We start from the raw sequence: 25,167 nt of genomic DNA on the forward strand, positions 1-25,167 counted from the left end.
TGTAATTATAAGTATTGAATTCTCCTTTTTGTATCTTTATAGGGTTGTAAATGTGTTGACCGCGTGTGCACATTTTTAGAATGAAGCGCGGAAGCGCTTCATGCAAAATGTACTTCCGTCAACGCTTTAACACCTCAATGAAGTTACAAAAAGAAGCATTCAATTCTTAATTAAACATTTAATTCAAAGAAGATATGATATAAAATAAAGTTAAACGTGGTGGTGACGTGACGTACAAGAACTTAATCGAGTACACTCAACACAGTAATAGTTGAAGCATGAACGTGTGTACTACCTTTGAATATGTGTTAATACACTTATATTTATATATACAGTAATGCTTCTATTTATATTTACTTTGTCTGTACTACATTTGTATATGTTCTTATAACTTGAAATCTTAAAATTCAATAAATAAGATAATTTCTATACCCATTCTGTCATCTGTAAATATAATGTACTTTGTATAATTGATGCTCCTGTAGCGCAGTTATTGTGTCTGAGTTTATTTAATAAAGTTAAAGTTGTAAAACATTATTTAACATAGATGATTGGAACTAAGTTCGAATTAAAATGACTCACTTAAAAGTTTTCAGTACCCTGATAAAACATTATATAAGATCCTTTGATGTCGGTAATAGCATCTTTACAAGAGACTCATGATTTTTGTTGCCATTCTTGTTTTTGCAAATGGTCCTTCCAGTAAAGAAGACAGAGTACTTCCCATTTGCCAAACTGTCGAATTTGGACTTATTGCTTTTCCCATGGCTTGTAAAAGAAATTGAACACCCTTTTCGACATTGTTTATCGAAATGTACGAAAATCCGAGTAAATTCAACGCAGATATCTCATAACCAACTAGTCGTTCGGATAACAGTTTTTCAATTGATTCCAATGCACCTTCAGCAGCAGATGTCTTGTCATTCTTTGTTTCACAGAGAAATAACAAGTAGTAGGCATATACCAAAGGATCATACAGCGCCCAGCTAAGCCATGGAGTATACTCCAAAGGTTCGGGAAGTGGTGTTTGAAGTTGAAATTTCACCGCAGGAGGCGACATTGAAGACTCAGTTGGCATAAAAACAACGGCTTGATGGATGGAGCTAAGAAATCTTTCCTCTAGTGTCATATTATTTGACCGAACAAAAAACTCATAGTCTTCTATTTCTTTATCTGTTGGCCCAAATCTGTCCGGCAAAAATTGTGGTACAAATGCTGGGAGCCGATTGGAATTTGCAACGATCTCTTCTGCCATCTTCTTGCAGTTATCAGTCCCGCCAGTCATGTACAAGTAGGTAGCGTATTTCAGCTTACCAGCCGCTGCATCTGATTCCATACCTTCAATGAGAAACTCTGATGCTGCTTGAAGATAATTATGAGTTTGTTCATTGGACGAATTTGAATGTAATAGCGCATTGTTCAACGAAAAAAGGTGGAATCCTAAACTAGATTTAATGGCAGCTTTAATCGGTTTAAGTGTTTTCCTGTAAAATTCATTAACTGATCTATCGTCCAGACGTTTCAGCGTCATGTGATGGCGGGCTATTGTCATGGACAAGGATTCACCTACTATGGGTGCTATTGTCGTCATGATTTCTAGTCTTGCGTCTTCAAACCGAGGAAAGAGTCTAATGTCATGCTGAAACCACACAGATTTAACATCCACGTCATGCAAATCTTGTAGGACTGTACTTATATCTTTGGAGCAGGTGTATTGCTGAAGTATTTCTTTTATATTTGGTTCAGTTGTCAACGATTTACAACGTAGCAAACATTTCCAACCTTCTTTCACAAAACCACTAAACAAATCCACTAATTTGCGTTGTTCATCTGCATTCATGCGCCCATCTAAAACATTATTTTCTGGAACGAAATAAGCTGGTTCATGTCCGTCTCGTATGAAATTTAGCATTTGATTCACGCACGTCATGAAGGCATCTGTAATCCTTTCCTCACACCAGATAGCAATTTCTGCTTTTTCTAAAGCCCAGAATAAGGCGTTTTTCATGTGGAATGATGACAGCACTTTTGGAACCTCTTCGGCAATAATATCTTTTAAAAGCATTTTAAGAAGCGCATAACACTTATATTGTATGTTGCTAAATGTTCGTAACAGTACCCGTTCAGACAAAGCAAATGATAGCCTCCATTCCAAATGACGAGTTTTACTTCCAAGAAAGCCGACTGGGACAACTTCACATCCTTTTGAAACAACTAAATCGACATCTTTTTGTATCGGCCAACTTCTAGGCAGTCGCGTTTTCCATTCAGTTGCCTGTCTTGGCCAATCATGAAAATGGAAGCAAGGAACAGAATCATGGAGAGGTTCTTCTTTTGTTTCATCAGAAAAGCAAAGCGAAGGTCCGTGTTCTAAGATTTCCTCCTCGTCTGGAAATGACACAGCATAGTTATATGAACTTTGCATCACCCAAGCAGGTCGCTCTGGAATCAGCTGGTACCTGTTGAAAGCCGTTTTGAATTTGTAAGAAGAGAGAAAGAAATTACCTTCTTCCTCGCAACAATAAGATTTTGCTCCATTGGGTGTCAGAGAGAAAATGTTGTTTTCCATTGGTGGCCCTTCTTTATAAAGCCGTAGTCGCGTGTAACCTGAATGGGCATTTTCATCTGCTAATTCAAAAATATGATCTTTATTTTCATCATCTACATTTTGTTCCTTCTCCTTTAAAGACACATAAGAGAAACGCAACATCGTATCAATATCTGTCATGTATCCTTTCCAACCAACTCCATCCATTATGCTCCCTGTTAGAATTGTATTCTGGTAGTCGGGTTGATAATCTACTGCATTTGCTAAAACTTCAAGCCTCGAAAACATTGACACCTTTGAACGAACATGTTCCTCTGAAAGTTCGAGTGCATCAAGTGTTTTTGACAAAAGTAAGGATTCATTTGTACAGTCTTCCATTTCTGAAAAATAATGAAATAGAAATATTACTTTATTTTTTTGTTCTTTTATTCTTCTGTATTAATACTACTGTTGTCTTTTGATTAGTTTACTTACAATATAAAACTAAAATCAGAAAAATACTAAACATTAAGGAAAATATAAAACGGAAATTCCCTACATCAAAAGCTCAAACACATGAAATGAATGGACACCAACTGTCATATTCATAACTTGGTACTGACATTTTCTTATGTAGCAGACAGATAGGATTTGAATAATGTTCTCATACTGTGCAGATGTATCCCTGTGAAGCTAACATTTTATTAAACACCGGTACATTGTAGATACTTAAAAAAAATCTGTTTGACGCTTCCCCGATTCTTTTAATGTACAGATATCAGATACCGAGACATGCAGGTTTTAGAGTGCATCTCTAAAAAGGCAGAAAATGAGTCAAGTAAAGTAGTGAATCCTAGAAGATCCATGTTCTCGTTTTCAACGAAGCGGTTCTTTAAAACTAATGTATGCATATATAATCTAGTGAACAGATACATCTTATATAGCATAACAATATACATTTATATTCACTTGAAGATAATAAGATCAATACCATAGTCGACCTTGTCCAACTCAAGATGATAGATAATAGATAAAGTCAAAGGATGTTATTTAGTCTTCTGAAATGTAAATTTCTTGGTCTATACTAATCTTTTCTTAAATTCTGAAACAGAAAATGAAATAGATCTAATACCAAACTCAGGGTATATTTTTTTCTTAAATTGACATCTTATTCCAATGTCGAAGACAAAACAAGTAGATAATACAGACAATATAAAAGCAAGACGAATCAGTATAATCACTTAAACCCGAGCCAATTACAATTGGTGAAAATATCCTGTTGCGTCATTTTAAAAACATCCAGTTAATGTAAGCCACTCTTTTCGTATCATGCATAAATTTCCCTCGGTTTAGTTTGAAATCTGGACTTGTTTACTCTCAATCGATTTATGGACTGCGGTATACAACTGATGCCTTTTTTTTGTTAACTGTCTTTAACATATATTTGGCGTGTGATATCCGTTTTCGAAAACTGATTGCTTAAAATGTTAAATGTAAGAACTCTAGGTACAAACTTATCAAGAGTACAAGGCGTATTGCTAAGTTTATATGCCAAATGGGAGTCAGTAAAACAAAATCAGAACAAAAGCATGCCATTTTGGACTATACACTTAGCTCGCTTGTCCTGGTTCAGTTTTCAAAAGAAATAAAAACATACAAACAAAGAAAATGGTATAAAGATGACTAGTTAGTTATAATACTCCTCGAGCAAAGTTAACATGGAATCTACATTTCAAGATACCATGTTAAAGATTAACGTTAAAGTTTCATGCATGGTGAACATGAAGGTGTTTAATAGCATCATTCATGTCTTGTTGAATCTAATTTAGTTTTTAGACCATGAATAAAAACGACATAAGACACCCAAGGGACATTTAAACTAATAATCGAAGAGAATCTAAAAGAAAGTGTAAAAGAAGAAAATGACAAACATAATAATAAAACTACTACAAAGAAACAAATGAATGACAGCAAGAATCTCTAACCGAGCACGGGGGTTATTTCACTTGCTATTGACGTGTAGCTATGACGATTATGCGCCACATATTTCTGAAGGTAATTCCATATTCGGTAACCAGTCTTCTTCATAGATGTCATAATCAAAGAAAAGAAAAAAGATTGTACGTACGACAATAAGAAAATATCGTTTTTCTTCTCTCTCACCAATATTTCATAACGTCAACCAATTCAGAATGGCGTCCGTTAAACTTTCGAATGAATAACCTAAACTTCCTACGTTTAACTCTTAGTGGAATAGATTCCTTTTAAATAGTTACCCTCCTTCAAAGAATACCAAGTATGATGTATCCCTTCTCTGAAACAATTTAAAGATATGCGTATCTGCGTTGGCCATTTTTAACTTATTTATTAAAATCAGGTGAATCATTTCGTTCTTTAAGTTTACAATTAGGCAAAACTAGTGAAAGGGAATACAATTTGAAATGTTTTTTTTTTCTATTGCGAGAGAAAAATGACATAGATAATATAAACTCTGAATAAACTCATCATAGATACCTGGATTACATTTTGAATTTATGCCAGACGCGCGTTTCGTCTAAAAAAGAGTCATCAGTGACGCTCGAATCCAAAAAAGTTGAAAAGGTCAAATAAAGTTCGAAGTTGAGGAGCATTGAGGACCAAAATTCCGAAAAGTTTGCCAAATACAGCTGATGTTATATATTCCTGAGGTAGAAAAGCCTCAGTATTTCTAAAATTCAAAAGTTTTGTAAACAGTTAATCTATACAGTCAGGATCCTACTTCGTCAAAATTATCTCCCCATTACGCCAGTTCATTTTCACAATGGTAGAAATGAAAGCCATTGCAGCGATGACGCGCTACCAATTTTACTCATGGAAACCGATAAATGTATCCACATTGCACCAATACGATCCTTATATGTCAGTTATATTTTAAAAGACAAATGTATCAACTAGCTAATGAGCATCAGTTAATGATCTTGTCTGCATTGATTCAACTTAAAACTATTGTCTGATCGGTTGTCAGGTGGAATTTTCAGAAAAATCATAAACATTTAAAAAAATTCTAATTAAATATTTCGTGGAAGGGCAGACTAGATTTGTTTAGTGGTTGAAGACTATTAATTCTATTTATCACACACAAAAAAAAAACGAATTTTTCGAAGATATGCATTTTCATCACCCAACTTGTAAGACTGTCGTCAAGTACTTTCAGCAAAAAAATAGATATTCGAACACACCTTCTCTGTTTGTATGACTCATTAGATAGGTATTTCACTTGACCCATATATTTCATCTTTTAGTACTGTTATTTTTTTGTGTTATAAAGTCAACCTGTAGCTTTAATATATAAAAATGATAGAATCTGAAGCGAGACGATGTATGAAATATTCTTACTTTGTACGATATCAAGACAAAATACTCAACTCAAACACGCCCTTACATAAAAAGGTGCACTCGATTATCTCTTTTCGATACAATTGTTACCTATTTTTTTGGAATTTTTTCTTCAGTCACATAATGGAAGGGCAGACACGAAAATTACTGAACTAATAGATTGATATGTTTTCCGTCCATGGTAATTTTTTCAAAAAATTCGGAGGTTATGCATTTTCGTCATCCAACTTGAAAGATACCCATGTCGTCGACTTGATATATTATTGTTCTGCTTAATTATGTACTAGATAAATTAAAAACTTATGCAAATGGTGTTTTTGAAATAAAACACCTCGTTATTGTGAAGAAAATTGCAGTTTTGTTTGTTTCGATTAACTTTTAAAAAATTTGTCACTATTGTAAACAATACAGTAAACATTTATCGCCTTCTCTAAAAAAGGGTTTCGATTCTTTTGTTCTATTTCAACCTGGTTTCCGACTGTATAAATATGACCATATCAATGATAATTCATGCCTGCACAGAAGTTCTGACTACTGGGATACCCTCGGGGTTAAATAATGTGATCATTTTCATAAATTTCCTGTTCACAAAACTTTGAATTTTTCGAAAAGACTAAGGATTTTTTTTAATCCAGGCATATATTACCTTAGCCGTATATGGCACAACTTTTTGGAATTTTGGATCTTCAATGCTCATCAACTTTGTCCTTGTTTGGCTTCTATTCATAAATGTTTCGATATGAGCGTCACTGATGAGTCTTATCCAGACGAAACGCGCGTCTGACGTTCTAAATTATAATCCTGGTACCTTTGATAACTATTAAAACCCCACTAGCAATGGCATCGACCGAATGGTTGTAAATAAAATTATCATAGAAACCAGGATTCAATTTCGTGTTTACGCCAGACGTGCGTTTCGTCTAATATCTAACATAAAATAAAAAAATCTAATAACATCAGACTGAAACCGACCAGCTTTCATTGCTGTTAAATAGATGATTATGATTTGATACGGTATTTCGTGGTTCATTTGTTAAACCCAGTTATATAACCGATTGTTTGCAAGTACACTCATGTTCATTTATTTTGATATCCAGTACTGAAGGATGATCCAGTTCTTCATTTCTGTCCAACGGAGCATAGAGCAGACCTCTGATTATTCAGGATTTCCTCTTTCGTAAGTGTCATTGGAGTTATGTCTAGTCTCCATGTGAATTGCCAATACTGTTATGAACCCACAATCACATATCTATCCTAGTGTCAAACACAAATACTGTAACAACTTGTCAAGAAGATGTCTATTTTGGTTTACAGCGCTTTGTTTAATTAATTGAGCTTTGAATTTTCATATAAATTAGCGACGGGTACCACCGTAGAGACACGTATTGTTGAAATGCGCATTAATTTACTAATTAAAGGTCAATCTCTTCTTGAAAACGTTACCCAGCTACTGCATGAACCAGGATACAGAAGTTAATGTTAACATTTCTATAACCGACTGTGTCAAGGTAGCATATAGTCATCAAACTCTTAAAATTGGTTTCAAGACATATGGTTTTCAAATATTTTGTATTGGCGAATCCCGTCATACATTTAACAATGACACATATATAGTACACACAACACATGAAAAACCAGTGTAACGATATTAATATTATTGTTACATATAATATACAACAAAAGCAGACATGGTCTTGCACCAGATGAACTGAAAGTTGTTTTTCACAATGACAGGAAGGTCGTCGTTATATGAGTCTTATATCTGCATTGCTATGCGACTAACAATGAAGATTAAAGTCACAAAAATACTGAAATCCGAGGAAGTTCCTAAACAAATGGCAAAATCAAAAGCTCAAACACATCAAACATGTCAAGCAAATGAATAACAACTTTCATATTCCGGACTTGGTACAGGCATTTTTTTATGTAGAAAATTGTGGATAAGACCTGATTTTATTTAAAACTTTAATAGATGACCGTGTACAACATTGATACGCTTTAATCCAAACGGTAATATATTCAATCGCTTACCTTGAAAGATAGCTGAGAAAGATAACGACTTCCTTAATGTCCAATGTATTATACTTCCTGGTGGAATTCCCAACAGTTCAGTGAATACATAGAAAACAAAAGTATAAATATTATAAATAGAACTAATTATTTAATTTCATTTTAACCTCTAAAAAAAAAGGTTTTATGTTTAAAGTGTATGAAATGTTAGAAATGTTTACTTTTTAACTATGTTTTACATGTCTGCATTATTACAAACATAAAATTTTACTAAACATTATAAAGTGACGTTCATCGTTTGATTCACATCAATCATTTAATAACTCGAAAATGTTATTTGTTTCCTTCTTGGAATCGTAGACTCTAGTGGCAATTAAAATTTCTCTTGTTATTTTCACTTCATAAAAAGTAAAAACACAAAAATACCGAACTCCGAGGAAAATTCAAAAAGGAAAGTCCCAAATCAATTCACATCAATCATTTAATAACTCGAAAATGTTATTTGTTTCCTTCTTGGAATCGTAGACTCTAGTGGCAATTAAAATTTCTCTTGTTATTTTCACTTCATAAAAAGTAAAAACACAAAAATACCGAACTCCGAGGAAAATTCAAAAAGGAAAGTCCCAAATCAATTCACATCAATCATTTAATAACTCGAAAATGTTATTTGTTTCCTTCTTGGAATCGTAGACTCTAGTGGCAATTAAAATTTCTCATGTTATTTTCACTTCATAAAAAGTAAAAACACAAAAATACCGAACTCCGAGGAAAATTCAAAAAGGAAAGTCCCAAATCAAATGGCAAAATCAAAAGTTCAAACACATCAAACGAATGAATAACAACTGTCATATTCCTGACTTAGTACATGCATTTTTTTACGTAGAAAATGGTGGATTGAACCTGGTTTTATAAATGGATCCAATGGTTTTGCATGGTGATACGTATACATCACCATAAATGTTGGGCACATTTTTGGTTTTAAATTATGAACCCTTCTGTAGCCATTTTTGTACGAATTTTTCAAATTTTAATTGTATCAAAACTACAGATGCATAAATGAATTATAAAGATAGGCCATTTTATTATTTTTTGTTATAAAATTTGAAACATAGATTACTCACTGGATTTTCTATGATGTGCTAGTGTTTATTTTTTACAAAAAGTTTTAAGAAACCCGTATATTCTAAAATACCTCGTGCTGAGTCACTAAAGTCGAGCGCACCCTAAAAGATGTACTTGATTTGGTCCTTATCTTAATTTGGTTTTAACTATTAGCTACATTAATAAACTCGTTTTAAAGTCATATGAACATGTCTGGGAAAATCAAAATACTATGTCAAAGAAAAAAATACTTTTTTCATTTCAAAAGAAATTAGAAGAGGAATTCATAAAATACTGGAAACAAGCTCTTTTTTGTGACTCAAATAATGGTAATAGTCATGGTAATAAACTAAGAACATATCGCAAAGTTAAAAATAATTTTGAATTAGAAAAATATCTTCTACTAGACCTGAACAAAAGTGTTATTTCTAAAATGGTAAAAATCAGAATTAGTAATAGTAAATTACTAATAGAAGTTGGTAGATATATTAGAACACCTTTAGAACAGAGAATTTGTCCAATTTGTAAAGGATGGAATTGTAGATGAGTTCCATTTCCTTATTCAATGTAAAGCGCTAGAAATTAATAGAAATGTTCTCTTTTGTAATTTAAGTGATATAGTTCCATCTTTTGCTAATATTTGTGAACAAGATAAGTTTAGTTTCATTTTGAAAAGTAATGATACAGACATTAGTACTGTAAGTGTAGCTGGAATAAGCGATATATATGATTTGAACATTCATTTAAAGCAAACATAATGTTATTAAGAACTTTTATAGTATTAATTAAAGCTAATTGTTAATGGCTTGAATTAATAATTTTGTATGAATAACACCTCCACGCAATGTAAATATAAAATATGTATCTCTTATCATTGAGAAAATATGTTTTGTTTGGGTTTTTTTTTGTTTTTTTTGTCTGTTTGTTTGTTTATTTTTGTATTTGTATTTGTATTTTGTAAATGTCGGCTGGTATCATTTCTGTATAGGAATTTACACCAATAAAATTATTTGATTTGATTTGATTTATGAAACGAGTGAGTGGTGAACAATAATGTTTGTCCAATTCTTGAACCAATGCATGTATACATCATAAACTTAGTCCTCTGTGCACGATTTTATCAATATTTTCGCAAATATATCATATAATCGTCAATTTTTTTTCTCTCTGTTTGTTATGATTTAACAAATATGGCTGCTCATTAAATGCCGTGTTTTGAAGCCGAGTTTTACTGATTGTCACCTGATAGTAAACAAATCACAAAAAGCATGGGTATTGAGCACGTGTTTAACATGTATAATCAGATATTTGTTTATTTCAATGACAGATCCATGCGTATTGTGGTCACCGGATTTTTACGAGGAGGGTTACGCTCGGGTCACTATGCATACGGAAATTATGTCGTAAACTTCTTCTAAATGTGGACATATTAAAGAATTTTCCTCAGAAAAAAAGTATATGTACATAAGTTGTATAATGAAAACTATCCATTTAGTTATAAAAAGACATCTGCATATTTTTTTTTTAATTTGAGGTTTCTTATGACTTCAAAGAAATTAATGCTAGCACTGCATGCAATAATCTTATACTATCTATTAGTCATGTTATTGCCAAATATGAGGGTACAGGGATAAATGCTGTGGATTTTCTATAAAATTTCCATATGTTTAGCATTGAATCAACACAAAGGTATATAATCCTTAACAAATATTGTACTTTTCATTGTTATCAATACATGTTATACATCAGTACTACAAACCTAATCTATCCTATTTTTTGGAATTTTCTAGAAATTTAAATGTGACGTCACTTTTGTGCGTTGGTCTCTTCTGCTAGCATATAATTTGTTGTTCAGTTGTGCCTTTTTATGTGTTGATTTAGGTTATTTAACGTATTCGTTTTTATTATTCTGTAGTTAGTCACCACTTTGATGTTAACATGTATATCTATTATATAGTGATTTTTATAAATTTCATTTTTGCAAAAGTATGAATTATTCTAATACTAACGATTTTATCATTCCAGGCAGATAATCTCAAGCTTTTTGGAACTTTTTGTCATCGGTGCTCTTCAGCTTTGTACTTGTTTTTCTCTGATCGTTACTGATGACTCTCATATGGACGAGACGCGCGTCTTGTATATTGGTTTATTGGCCTGGTACCTTTCGATAACTATTATTTGTGTTTCTCTTTCCTGTATATGTTCTCCCATTTATGTGTATTGAAGTCCTATCATGTAATATATTGTCATTTTAATGTTATATTCAAAATTGCCATAAAAGCGGGATATTTGGCTAGCCACAAAACCAGGTTCAACCCACCATTTCTTTTCTTAAAATATCCTGTTCCAAGTCAGGAAAATGGCCATTGTTATATAATAGTGTGTTTTTTTGTGCTGACATAAATTTTCATTGATATGGTGATATTTATAAATTTACTGTTAACAATTTTTTTATTTTTTTCTACCTCAGGCATAGATCACCTTAGCTGTATTTGGCAAAACTTTTAGGAATTTTGGTTCTAAATGCTCTTCAACTTCGTATTTAATTTGGCCTTTTTAACTTTTTTGGATTCGAGCGTCACTGAAGAGTCTTTTGTAGACGAAACGAGCGTCTGGCGTATACTAAATTTAGTCCTGGTATCTATGATGAGTTTATTTTCTTTTGTAGACGAAACGCGCGTCTGGCGTATATACTAAATTTAGTCCTGATATCTTTGATGAGTTTATTCTCTGTGTGTTGCATTTTAGTGTTGTGTCGTTGTTCTCTTATATTTGATGTTTCCCTCAGTTTTAGTTTGTATTAACCACCATTTGTTTTTACTCAATCGACTTATGAATTTTGAACAGCGGTACCGGTATGCTACTGTTGTTTTTATTTATTCCTATAACAGATATCACGCTGACTGGTGTAGATATATATTTACTTGCATGATGCCATCATACAGGTTATTGCTTGTATAAATATAATTGTACAAGTAATAACCTGTACAAATTTTGTGGGGAAAAAGATAATAACTTGTACAAATCATTATATTTCACCTTGGCCTATTTGAAGTTCACAACAAATTGTTTCCCTTTTAACATACAATTTATTACTTTGCCTAAAAGTATAAACTCTCAATATTTGAGTACATTCAATAAATCAAATATATGAGCAAAACTGTTCTTTTAAGTAGTCAAAACTAAAGTGTTAAGATGGAAAACAGTATAGAAAAGAAATTTCACGATGAAATAATTAAATTGTTTGATGACGATAAATCTTCTAATAATTCAATATTTACACGTGAAAGATACAGAGAGATTAATAGGAATGTAAAGGAAGCAAAATTAAGTTCCAAAAAGACTGCTCTTCATAGACATTTCTTGAGGCAGTATGATGTTTTGAGTGTAGAAGGCATTGAAAAACTCATTCGCAAGGTGACGAAGTTTTTTACTATTGTACAGTAGATGAACTTTATTCGTTGATTAGAACTGCACATTCTGGAGTTGGCCATGGACGCATCCACAAGACATATAAGGAGATGTGTGAACAGTGTATTTTGAAGAAAAGTCGTACTGAAACCACAAAATTTAACGACCATTTCACTTTGCACCACAAGTCCGTATCTACGTGACATCTGGCTGTTTAGCTAAATTTGCATAATGTGTCACGTGAGCTTATATTAATACTTTGCGTCCTTCGTTCATCTGTAAACTTCTAACGTTTCCAAAACTAGCGTTCACCTTGGTCTATGTGAATATTTAACAAAGGAAACAGATGGATTAATGACAAAATTGTCTTGTGGTGATAGTGATGTGTTTGTAGATCTTACTTTACTAAACATTCTTGTGGCTTACAATTATTTCTATCTCTAATGAACTTGGCCTAATTAGGGTCATTTGAAAATGATTGTGTAAATTTACAAATTGTATGAACATTGTTAAAAATTGACAGCAAAGGGCAATAACTCCTTAGGTCAATTGACCATTTTGGTTATATTGACTTATTTGTAGGTCTTACTTTGCTGAACATTATTGATGTTTACAGTTTATCTCTTTCTATAATAATATTCAAGATAATAACAAACAAGAGGCTCTAAAGAGCCTGTGTCGCTCACTATGGTCTATTTGAATATTAAAGTAAACAAAGGAAGCAGATGAATTCATGACAAAATTGTGTTTTGGTGATGGTGATGTGTTTGTAGATCTTACTTTACTGAACATTGTTGCTGCTTATAATCATCTCTATCTATAATGAACTTGGACCAGTAGTTTCAGAGGAAAATGTTAGTAAAAATTTACTACCGTTATGAAAATTGTTAAAAATTGACTTTAAAGTTTCAGAGGAAAATGTTAGTAAAAATTTACTACCGTTATGAAAATTGTTAAAAATTGACTTTAAAGGACAATAACTCCTTAGGCGGTCAATTGATCATTTCGGTCACGTTGACTTATTTGTAAATCTTACTTTGCTGAACATTATTGCTGTTTACAGTTTATCTCTTTCTATAATAATATTCAAGATACTAACCAAAAACAGCAAAATATCCTTGAAATTACCAGTTCAGGTGTTGTCCTATATGTCTGAAAATTTCAGGGCAGATAGATCTTGACCTGATAATTAATTTTATCACATGTCAGATTACTGTAAATGCTTTTGTTTTTGAGTTATAAGCCAAAAACTGCATTTTACCCCTATGTTCTATTTCTACCCATGGCACCCAATTTTCATACTAGATACCCTAATAATAATTTTGGCCATGTTGAGTAGGTCCGGTAAGGCCCCTTTTTGGCCCAAAAATATAACAGTTTTACAAAATTGTTAAAATGTACACTTTTAGTTATTTATTGCACAGTAAAATGCTTCTGCTACATATATATGGGCTGTTTTTGACAATACAATGCACATATATCGGGTTGTTGCACCATTAAGTCATGCTAAATTACCGTAATCTTCAAAACTCTATCATTTTAGTTAAATTTTAGACGGTTTCCGTGTAAAACGAAAGTGGCCGCATTCGTATTCATTCTTAATATTGCAATGTAAGTTGTATTTTATAATAATACATAACATATATAAAGGTTGTGGATGAACACAGATGTGGCCACTTAAATTTTTGACAAAAACCGTCTGAAAAGTGACGTTTTTTTGGCATATTTGAGAGATTTTTCATATTTGAGCTTCAATCGGATCGTTTTTAGTGACTAAATCAGTTAAAATCTTTCACATAAACTAATTGAATCAAGTGAAATAGACACTTAAGTGTTTGAAAAGTGGTCAAAATCTTTCGTCATATGAAACTGAAATTTGAGGCCAAAATGAGTCCTTACCGGACATACTCCTTTGACCTAGTAGTTTCAGAGGATAAAATTTTTGTAAAAGCTAACGACGGACGACGACGACGGACGCCAAGTGATGAGAAAAGCTCACTTGGCCCTTTGGGCCAGGTGAGCTTATAATACTGATAAACACTTGAAAATAAGACCAGATAAATAAACACAATATAAATTAAAAAAAAACAAAACCGCAAGATAATGAGTTGTACAAGTTATTATCTTTTTCTCCACAAGATTTGTACAAGTTATTACTTGTATAATTATATTTATACAAGTAATAACCTGTATGATGGCATCATACAAGTAATGACATATATACTAATCCAGCTTTCTCCCTCATTCAGAAAGTTGCGTTATAGAGGTCCATCAGTTCGGTAAACCCCTTCTTAGAATGCTTGTATACATTATTTAAAATGATGTTGAAGGAAGTGTTTCAAACAGGCTTTACATAGGGTTTATAAATGCAGAAATTTAAGATATAATCTTTGCTACAAGGCTGTACTTATGTAGTCTCAGTTAATATGACTTACAAATTCATGTATTTGGTTTTGATGTTATATTTGTTATTCTCATCGGATTTTGTCTAATGCTTAGTCCGTTTCTGTGTGTGTTACATTTTAATGTTGTGTCGTTGTTCTCTTATATTTAATGCGTTTCCCTCAGTTTTATTTTGTTACCCCGATTTTGTTTTTTGTCCATAGATTTACGAGTTTTGCATAGCGGTATACTACTGTTGGCTTTATTGACATATACCATCTTGATTTGATAAAATAAGGTAAGAATTGTTGCTTAAACTTGTAAAGAATCTAGAAAAGACATTTCTTTGTTTCGGATCACTAGTAACTTCTGCTTTAGAACCGTACTTTAATTGTGGCCAAAATATTTTAAGGTATTACTTTTCTTGTGATGGTAGAAACTGCAAATACCTAGATATTTCAAGAAACATACATTACATGGTTGCTGAAACCGTGTGGAATATAAATATTACATATATTAATAATCTATTCATCATAGATGCAAGGAATTGTAATAATTGGATATCCCCAAGGATTTTCAAGACCATTCAATGTGTGTCAACACTTTATATAACGGCTTAAGACAGTTTTGCTATAATATTGCCAAAAAAAAGGTAACAGCCTTGAAAGAATTTTGAATTTTGTAATAATGGTCATTTTAACCAGAATGAGTAAATAAAAAAAATATTGCGAAACATGAGAGAGGGTTATAATAGCAATACTAGTAAATAAACTCATCATAGATACCTGAATTAAATTTTGTATTTACACCAGACACGCATTTCGTCTACAAAATACTAGTTAGTGACACTGGAATCCAAAAAAGTCAAATAGGCCAAATAGAGTACAAAGTTGCCGAACATTGCAGACTAAATTTCCAAAACATTTTGAGAAATACAGGTAAGGTAATCTTTTCCTGAGGTAGAAAAGCCTAAGTAAGTTTGTAAATAGTAAATTTATAAATATGACCATATCAATGATATTTCATGTCAGCACATAAGTGTAGTGCTGACTACTGGGTTGGTGATCCTTCTGGGAATAAAAACGCCACCAGCAGTGGCATCAATCCAGTGGTGGTAAATAAACTCATCATAGATACCAGGATTAAATTCAGTATTTACATGTACCCCAGACAAGCAGTAATCGGGGCTGATTTTGCCTTGGAATCAAATTATCTGAAATCCTTTATTTAAGCATTGTAAGAGTAATCTAATTATGTTACAAATCAATGCAAAATAAATAGTTTGTTATAAGGGCTTTGCTCAATGTTGAAGGCAGTACTGTTATTTTCTGTGTCATTTGGTCTCTTGTGTAGAGTTGTCTCATTGGCAATCATACCACATCTTCTTTTTTTATACATATATATTGGAGCTTAAAAAAAAGATGGCAAGAATTTCGAAGATGCATATATACATCTAAATATACGATGATAATCACACATACTAATTTATTGAAAAACTGAACAGATTTTTTTTTTCATAAATAAAGCTGTGTTGTTTTTATTCCATACAAGTAAAATAATTATGCTAACATTTTATACTCCATTTATAAAATAAATCACTTGTGCAAATTTTTATGAATGAAAACCACATTAAAATAAATTATATTCTTTATTAAGCAATGTTTATGCTTCTGCCACTATTAAGTCTCTTGCAGCTTGGAAAGCTGATATCAATGAACTAAGCTGCATCTTCTCACTGGTTCCTGATGCCAATCTGTATCTATAATACATGATAATAATAACATTTCTACATACTGTTTAGTTAGATTTGAATTGCCACTTATTGAGGCAAAAATTATACTGCTGTTCAAGAATGTGTCTGATATTTTTTCAGATTATTAAAAATTTGCTAATCGAGTTTCTATGTAGTGTTTCAGATACTGTTTTTGAAGCGATCCAACAAGTATAATTTTTATTTTTTTTCTGCATTGATAAGGGGTCTGTTCATTTTTTTATTCAGGATATTGCAAACAATCATGTGTCCCTGGACTTTATATCAAATCAAATAACTAGAGGCTTCAAAGAGCCTGTTTCCCACACCTGATATTTTTGTTTATGATACTGATGATTGAAGCATGAAATAATGCAACCATTATAATTTTGCTATAGTTTCAGATATACAAGCCAAAAAATGCAATTTACCCCTATACATACACTTATGGCCAAGTTTGGTTGAATTTGTCTATGAGTTTCAGGGTAAAAGATTTTTGTAAAAGTAAAGGCACCACATAGACCAAGTGGAGAGAAAAGCTCACTTGGTTCATTGGGACAGGTGAGATAAACAGTGGAGGATCCAGAAATTTTCATAAGTGGGTGCCTGTTGACTTGCCTAAGAGGGGGCTGGCTCCAGTCATGTTTCAGTGATTCCCTATATAAGCAATCAAATTTTTCACAGCCCCCCTAAATCTGTCTCTGATAAAAAGAGAGGCTATAAAGGTTACTTACTCAACATCTGCCATTTTCTCTAATAAATGGATCTTAACATGGATAGGTAGATCAACTGTAATGATAAACATAAAATATTATTGATGGATAGGTAGATCAACTGTGACACTATCATTATGATTCCTTTCAACAATCTACTGTTCCATTCTTTGGTTATCAAATTTATTATAATAAAAAAAGTTACTCTAAAATATTATTTTTATCAACCTTAACTTGCACTTTCAACATTTTTTTTAATCACACACATAAATTTATACACATATTCAACTATTGGTTTAAATCTTATAATTTTAACTAGAAAAACACATAATTTGAGATTTAGAATAGTTGTGCAACAATTCTCATCTAATGTTAACTCTTTTTGGAAATAAATAGCAATTAGTACATTTACAAACATAATTATAGTGGTTTACAATAATACTGTCCTATTAATTTTGCTTTATTATTTAGTAAGAAGTTTTTGGAACATTCCAGATAAAGATAAATAGTTCCAGTATATGGTATGATTCTACGGAGACAGATGGCAACGAAGAAGATATGGACTATTTGTGTGACAAGATGTCTTTAAGTTGAAGATGATCAGTAAATGAATGCTGTAAATTTTAAAAAAAATACTGATGTTTTGTTAGTGTTAAATAGCAACAAATAACAAAAAAAATTTGTAAGGGTTCTGCGGAACCCAGTGTCTCGCCTATTTTTGCTGTAAATCCCAGGCTCAACAACAATGAGGAAAAAAATCAATAAAAATATTCCTCTTGTTACTCTTTTATGATTGTAAGAAAATCTAAGTTCATTTGAAAGTAAATTACAGAAAAAACGGAGTAATCTTTTTACAAACTTTACTTCTGGATACAATCTTATGATCATAAATAAGCTTCTGTCCAAGTTTGGTACAAACCCAGGATAGTTTAAGAAAGTTATTAAAATTTTTAAAACTTTAACCACAGAATGAATGTAATGGTTCCCCGCAGAAAAAACTAAGTCCATTTATAAGTAAAATACGGAAAAAATGGAATTTTATTTTTACAAAATTTACTTCTGGATATTATCTTATGATTATAAACAAGCTTCTGTCCAAGTTTGGTACAAACCCAGGATAGTTGGAGAAATTTATTAAAATTCTAAAAACTTTAACCACAGAGTGAATGTTTTGTTTCCCCGCAGAAAAAACTAAGTCCATTTATAGTAAAATACGGAAAAAATGGAATTTTATTTTTACAAAATTTACTTCTGGATACTATCTTATGATCATAAACAAGCTTCTGTCAAAGTTTGGTAGAAATCCAGTATAGTTTAAGAAAGTTATTAAAATTTCAAAAACTTTAACCACAGAGTGAATATTTGTTGACGCCGCCGACGACGCCGACGGAATGTAGGATCGCTTAGTCTCGCTTTTTCGACTAAAGTCGAAGGCTCGACAAAAAGAGCTCACATTTTAAACTTTGAAAGCATTGTTTAATGCAAAATTTCCTTTAAATCTGATAATGTATCTCTCATTTTTGTACACTGTTCAACAATAGGAAAAATCAATGCAATGCCAATTTTTTTTTTATTTAAGGTGGAATCTAACACTTCAGGGAGATAACTCTGTAAAATCAGCTAAACGTTTTAATCACAATGTATTTTTAAGGAAATATTAAGCTTCAGACTTCTTACTTCTATGAACATAATTATGTATTTCAGTAAGAATATCTTGTAATGCTAATCCTTTCTTAGTCTTTAATTCTGATATATCTATTGTTGAGTTAAGGTAATAAATGTTTCAATATTAACTCTACAAAGAAGCAAGGATGTGTGATAAGCATTTAAGAGGCTGTCCAAGTAAATATCAGGCAAATCCTATGATATGGGCAGCACAACATATTTTTTTCCCACTGAAATTTTGGTTCCAATGCAATGCTTATATCATCAAAGGATATATTTGTAAAAGATATTTTTGAATCAACAGTGGATGGCTTAGAAAATGATTTTAAAGTTAACTAATAGCGCAACAAAATGTTGTACAAAATGAAGAGCTATCTCCCCTTTTCAATGAATTTTCAGTGCTTTCTATGTATTTTTTTTTCTTTATTTGTTGCATTTAATATAAAAACCAAAATTTAACTTTGAGAAAGAATGAATTTGTGATATGAAATAGATGAGAAAAAAAAAAAAAAAAAAAATGTCATGTGCCATCCATTGCCTGGTTTTTCCATGGAAACCCCCTTTAAAATGCCTTTATTCATGAATAAAACACATATGATATGCATGTCAATAAAGCTTCAACCAAACTACATAAATAACCTTAACTATGCATGACAAAATAAGAGAACAGAGTTCTAATGTTCCCTGCTCCACCTACAGAAGGGTCATTAAAGAGGGGGGATAGGACCTCTATCAGACTCCAGGACCGGGTGTTTTTAAACCGGGATTTCAGGTTTGACCCTCTTGGGATCCAGGAATTCATTTTTTTTCGAAATTCAGGACCTCAGGATTTTTAAATGTTTTTAAGCCCCGGATTTTAAGATTTCATGTTTTTAAGCCCGAGATTACGGGATAAGGACCCCTCCTACCTCCCCCATTTAAATATTGATCAACACTTGATTTTTGAACTGGTCTTAGACATAACTGATATTGATCTATGGAAAAGGTTATTTAAAAATCTGTTAAGAATTGTACATGTGAAACAGGTATTTCTTTGTTCCCCACAACATGTTACGTGGAGGACAATAGCGTAGAACTTTTGACATGATGGATGCATAAAATCTTTACAAATAAGAAGCTCTATGATATAAATCTCCATTTTTTTAAATAGGCAGGACCTTTTTAGGGACGTGGTGTTTTTAAGCTCAGGATTTTGGGATTGACCCATTTGGGATCTGGCATGTCTTTTTTTCGAAATTTCGGGATATCAGGATTTAATTTATTTTTATTTTCAGGACCTCAGAATTTCCTGTTTTTTAGCCCGAGATTTTTGGATCAGGTCCACTCGGACCCCTCTCTACAAAGAAACATAGCAAATCTAACAAAGGATACTCCTATAGGCAGTAGTGAAGTTTTCATTTAAGACCCAGTTGACTATATTTTCTATATCTCTCCGTAAAGGATGTCCAACACACGTGTATACATTGTTTTCATTTACTTCCTCATAAGCCATATGTGTACTCTGAAGATACAAATAAATCAAATAAAATATATTTCACAAATAATATTATTAAATCTAAATCATGGTTTTTAATATCTTCAATCGTTCTAATTAAATGCACTTTGTCTGTTCTTATTCATCCTTGGCTTTCAAATATATTCTGCTTTAAGCATTCCTGATGAAAGAAATACACAAGAGCACTCTTGAGGTATAAAAAGTATTATAAATTGTTATCATGTTTTTGTTAAAGTTGTATATCTATCATGAAAGCACTTGCATAAATTCTTCTTGGATTCATTTATTGGTTGACTGATGAAAGTTTCTTCCCCCTTTAAATGAAAAATGTTAATCATTTCAATATTTTTAAAGTTTATAATACCTGCATAATATTTAGTGCTTTTCTCATATCACCTTCAGCCAGTGTGACTAGTGCTTTCATACCATCATCGCTTATTGTTACCCTAAAAATAAATCACAGTTGATTTAGTAAGGACTTCGATCAAGGCATTAGTCTGCTTGTCCTGTACTTGTGTAGAAGGCATATGTTTTCTGATTTTTTATCAATTACTTTAATTCCAACATTTTATAGTCTAACATGCTTAAACACACCAAATTATGCAAGTATGTGCCTGTCCTAGGTCAAGAGCCTATAATTCAGTAGGTGTTGTTTGTTGTTACATATTTGTTTTTCCTTCATTTTTTTGCACATAAATTAGGCTGTTAGTTTTCTTGTTTAAAATGTTTTACATTTGTCATTTCAGGCCTTTTAAAACTGACTGTGGTATGGGCTTTGTTCATTGTTGAAAGCTGTACAGTGACCTATAGTTGTTAATTTCTGTGTCATTTGGTCTCTTGTGGATAAATGTCTCATTGGCAATCATACTACACCTTCTTTTCTATATTTATGTAAATTAAATTCAAAGCATATTTTAATTTAATTTTCATCAATGTTTTCCTGCAAAATGTTGATTATGGTTACAAAAATTTATGGGCTTAGCAGTATATAGGTCTGAAAAGGTTGAAATAAACCTACCCTTCCTCTGTTACAACATGTTGAAGTCTAGGGACCATTTGATCTGTTCCTAATGGTCCAAATCTAAATCTGGTACACCTGGACTATAAAGCTGGTATTATCTAATAAACCTACCCTTCCTCTGTTACAACATGTTGAAGTCTAGGGACCATTTGATCTGTCCCTAATGGTCCAAATCTAAATCTGGTACACCTGGACTGTAAAGCAGGTATTATCTAATAAACCTACCCTTCCTCTGTTACAACATGTTGAAGTCTAGGGACCATTTGATCTGTCCCTAATGGTCCAAATCTAAATCTGGTACACCTGGACTGTAAAGCTGGTATTATCTAATAAACCTACCCTTCCTCTGTTACAACATGTTGAAGTCTAGGGACCATTTGATCTGTCCCTAATGATCCAAATCTAAATCTGGTACACCTGGACTGTAAAGCAGGTATTATCTAATAAACCTACCCTTCCTCTGTTACAACATGTTGAAGTCTAGGGACCATTTGATCTGTCCCTAATGGTCCAAATCTAAATCTGGTACACCTGGACTGTAAAGCTGGTATTATCTAATAAACCTACCCTTCCTCTGTTACAACATGTTGAAGTCTAGGGACCATTTGATCTGTTCCTAATGGTCCAAATCTAAATCTGGTACACCTGGACTGTAAAGCAGGTATTATCTAATAAACCTACCCTTCCTCTGTTACAACATGTTGAAGTCTAGGGACCATTTGATCTGTCCCTAATGGTCCAAATCTAAATCTGGTACACCTGGACTGTAAAGCTGGTATTATCTAATAAACCTACCCTTCCTCTGTTACGACATGTTGAAGTCTAGGGACCATTTGATCTGTCCCTAATGGTCCAAATCTAAATCTGGTACACCTGGACTGTAACGCTGGTATGATCTTTTAAACATACCCTTCCTCTGTTACAACATGTTGAAGTCTAGGGACCATTTGATCTGTCCCTAATAGTCCAAATCTAAATCTGGTACACCTGGACTGTAAAGCTGGTATTATCTAATAAACCTACCTTTCCTCTGTTACAACATGGTGAAGTCTAGGGACCATTTGATCTGTTCCTAATGGTCCAAATCTAAATCTAGTACACCGTGACTGTAAAGCTGGTATTATCTAATAAACCTACCCTTCCTCTGTTACAACATGTTGAAGTCTAGGGACCATTTGATCTGTTCCTAATGGTCCAAATCTAAATCTAGTACACCTGGACTGTAAAGCTGGTATTATCTAATAAACCTACCTTTCCTCTGTTACAACATCGTGAAGTCTAGGGACCATTTGATCTGTCCCTAATGGTCCAAACCTAAATCTGTGACACCTGGACTGTAACGCTGGTATGATCTTATAAACCTACCCTTCCTCTGTAACAACATGTTGAAGTCTAGGGACCATTTGATCTGTCCCTAATGGTCCAAATCTAAATCTAGTAATCCTGGACTGTTAAGCTGGTATGATATAATAAACCTACCCTTCCTCTGTAACAACATGTTGAAGTCTAGGGACCATTTGATCTGTTCCTAATGGTCCAAATCTAAATCTAGTACACCTGGCCTGTAAAGCTGGTATAATCTAATAAACCTACCCTTCCTCTGTTACAACATGGTGAAGTCTAGGGACCATTTGATCTGTCCCTAATGGTCCAAAACTAAATCTGGTACATCTGGACTATAAAACTGGTATGATCTTATAAACCTACCTTTCCTCTATTACAACATGTTGAAGTCTAGGGACCATTTGATCTGCCCCTAATGGTCCAATTCAAATCTCGTACACCTTGACTGTAAAGCTGGTATGATCTAATAAACCTACCCTTCCTCTGTTACAACATGTTGAAGTCTAGGGACCATTTGATCTGTCCCCAATGGTCCAAATCTAAATCTGGTACACCTTGACTGTAAAGCTGGTATGATCTAATAAACCTACCCTTCCTCTGTTACAACATGTTGAAGTCTAGGGACCATTTGATCTGTCCCCAATGGTCCAAATCTAAATCTGGTACACCTTGACTGTAAAGCTGGTATGATCTAATAAACCTACCCTTCCTCTGTTACAACATGTTGAAGTCTAGGGACCATTTGATCTGTTCCTAATGGTCCAAATCTAAATCTGGTACACCTGGACTGTAAAGCTGGTATGATCTAATAAACCTATCCTTCCTCTGTTACAACATGTTGAAGTCTAGGGACCATTTGATCTGTTCCTAATGGTCCAAATCTAAATCTAGTACACATGGACTGTAAAGCTGGTATTATCTAATAAACCTACCCTTCCTCTGTTACAACATGTTGAAGTCTAGGGACCATTTGATCTGTTCCTAATGGTCCAAATCTAAATCTGGTACACCTGGACTGTAAAGCTGGTATTATCTAATAAACCTACCCTTCCTCTGTTACAACATGTTGAAGTCTAGGGACCATTTGATCTGTTCCTAATGGTCCAAATCTAAATATGGTACATCTTGACTGTAAAACTGGTATTATCTAATAAACCTACCCTTCCTCTGTAACAACATGTTGAAGTCTAGGGACCATTTGATCTGTCCCTAATGGTCCAAATCTAAATATGGTACATCTTGACTGTAAAGCTGGTATTATATAATAAACCTACCCTTCCTCTGTTACAACATGTTGAAGTCTAGGGACCATTTGATCTGTCCCTAATGGTCCAAATCTAAATCTGGTACACCTGGACTGTAAAACTGGTATTATCTAATAAACCTACCCTTCCTCTGTAACAACATGTTGAAGTCAAGGGACCATTTGATCTGTCCCTAATGGTCCAAATCTAAATCTGGTACACCTGGACTTTAAAGCTGGTATTATCTAATAAACCTACCCTTCCTCTGTTACAACATGTTGAAGTCTAGGGACCATTTGATCTGTCCCTAATGGTCCAAATCTAAATCTGGTACACCTGGACTGTAAAGCTGGTATTATCTAATAAACCTACCCTTCCTCTGTAACAACATGTTGAAGTCTAGGGACCATTTGATCTGTCCCTAATGGTCCAAATCTAAATCTGGTACACCTGGACTGTAAAGCTGGTATTATCTAATAAACCTACCCTTCCTCTGTTACAACATGTTGAAGTCTAGGGACCATTTGATCTGTACCTAATGGTCCAAATCTAAATCTGGTACATCTGGACTGTAACGCTGGTATTATCTTTGATAAATAATTACATATTATACAGAATCTGGTATTCTCTGTAAACTTCTCTATCACTGAAATCACAGGAAAAACATGTTATAAAATCCAGAAAGGAATGGAAGCTTTATTTTTCAAAGACATTTATAAGTTCAAAAAAGGTCCATTGAATTGGCAAATTATTAAGAAATAAAACTTTAAACTAATTACGTCTCATTACATAATTTACTAGCAAGTTAAAGTGTTCATGCTCTGTGCATAAAGGTATCTATTTCATGGACACCTAACACTTATTAATACCTACTATTATTAATACACTTGTAGATGAAAATGAAAAAAAAAACAAAAAAATAAGCCAATACAAACATGACAAATGAATTAGCAAATACCAAAATGGCCCAATCCACATGTTAAAGTTATTTTCATTAAGAATAAATACTTTCACAGACCCATATAATAAAGCATTTTAACAAATGCCAAAAGGAGAAGAAATGATCCACATTTAAAGTAAAGAAACATCATTATTTGATTGATTAATTGTTCTTTGTGCATCATCCAGT

At 32.9% G+C, this 25,167-nt stretch overlaps 2 protein-coding genes across 3 annotated transcripts in view; both read right to left on the reverse strand.

Moving 5' to 3' along the window:
• Positions 1-292: 292 nt before the first annotated feature.
• LOC134680637 (uncharacterized) lies at positions 293-8,013 on the reverse strand. The gene is made up of 2 exons (XM_063539761.1): positions 7,934-8,013; positions 293-2,928 (listed from the first exon to the last, which is right to left on the reverse strand). Exon 2 carries the CDS (start codon positions 2,924-2,926, stop codon positions 647-649), a length of 2,280 nt encoding a protein of 759 aa, XP_063395831.1. The 5' UTR covers positions 2,927-2,928; positions 7,934-8,013; the 3' UTR covers positions 293-646.
• An 8,426-nt stretch (positions 8,014-16,439) lies between these two features.
• LOC134680639 (replication factor C subunit 5-like) overlaps positions 16,440-25,167 on the reverse strand; it is a 43,624-nt gene continuing 34,896 nt past the window's right edge. The window contains exons 6-12 of one of the 2 annotated variants that reach the window (XM_063539766.1): positions 24,574-24,684; positions 24,411-24,459; positions 20,794-20,875; positions 20,306-20,435; positions 18,947-19,024; positions 17,291-17,345; positions 16,440-16,565 (exon numbers count right to left, since the gene is read on the reverse strand). In XM_063539766.1, coding sequence (XP_063395836.1) covers positions 16,469-16,565; positions 17,291-17,345; positions 18,947-19,024; positions 20,306-20,435; positions 20,794-20,875; positions 24,411-24,459; positions 24,574-24,684 — 602 coding nt within the window. In that variant the 3' untranslated portion in view covers positions 16,440-16,468. Of the gene's footprint in view, positions 16,566-17,290; positions 17,346-18,946; positions 19,025-20,305; positions 20,436-20,793; positions 20,876-24,410; positions 24,460-24,524; positions 24,685-25,167 lie in introns of both variants that reach the window. The other variant, XM_063539765.1, reaches the window with a different exon arrangement.

This window comes from Mytilus trossulus, chromosome 8, assembly GCF_036588685.1.
Source record: "Mytilus trossulus isolate FHL-02 chromosome 8, PNRI_Mtr1.1.1.hap1, whole genome shotgun sequence".
NCBI lineage: Eukaryota > Metazoa > Mollusca > Bivalvia > Mytilida > Mytilidae > Mytilus > Mytilus trossulus.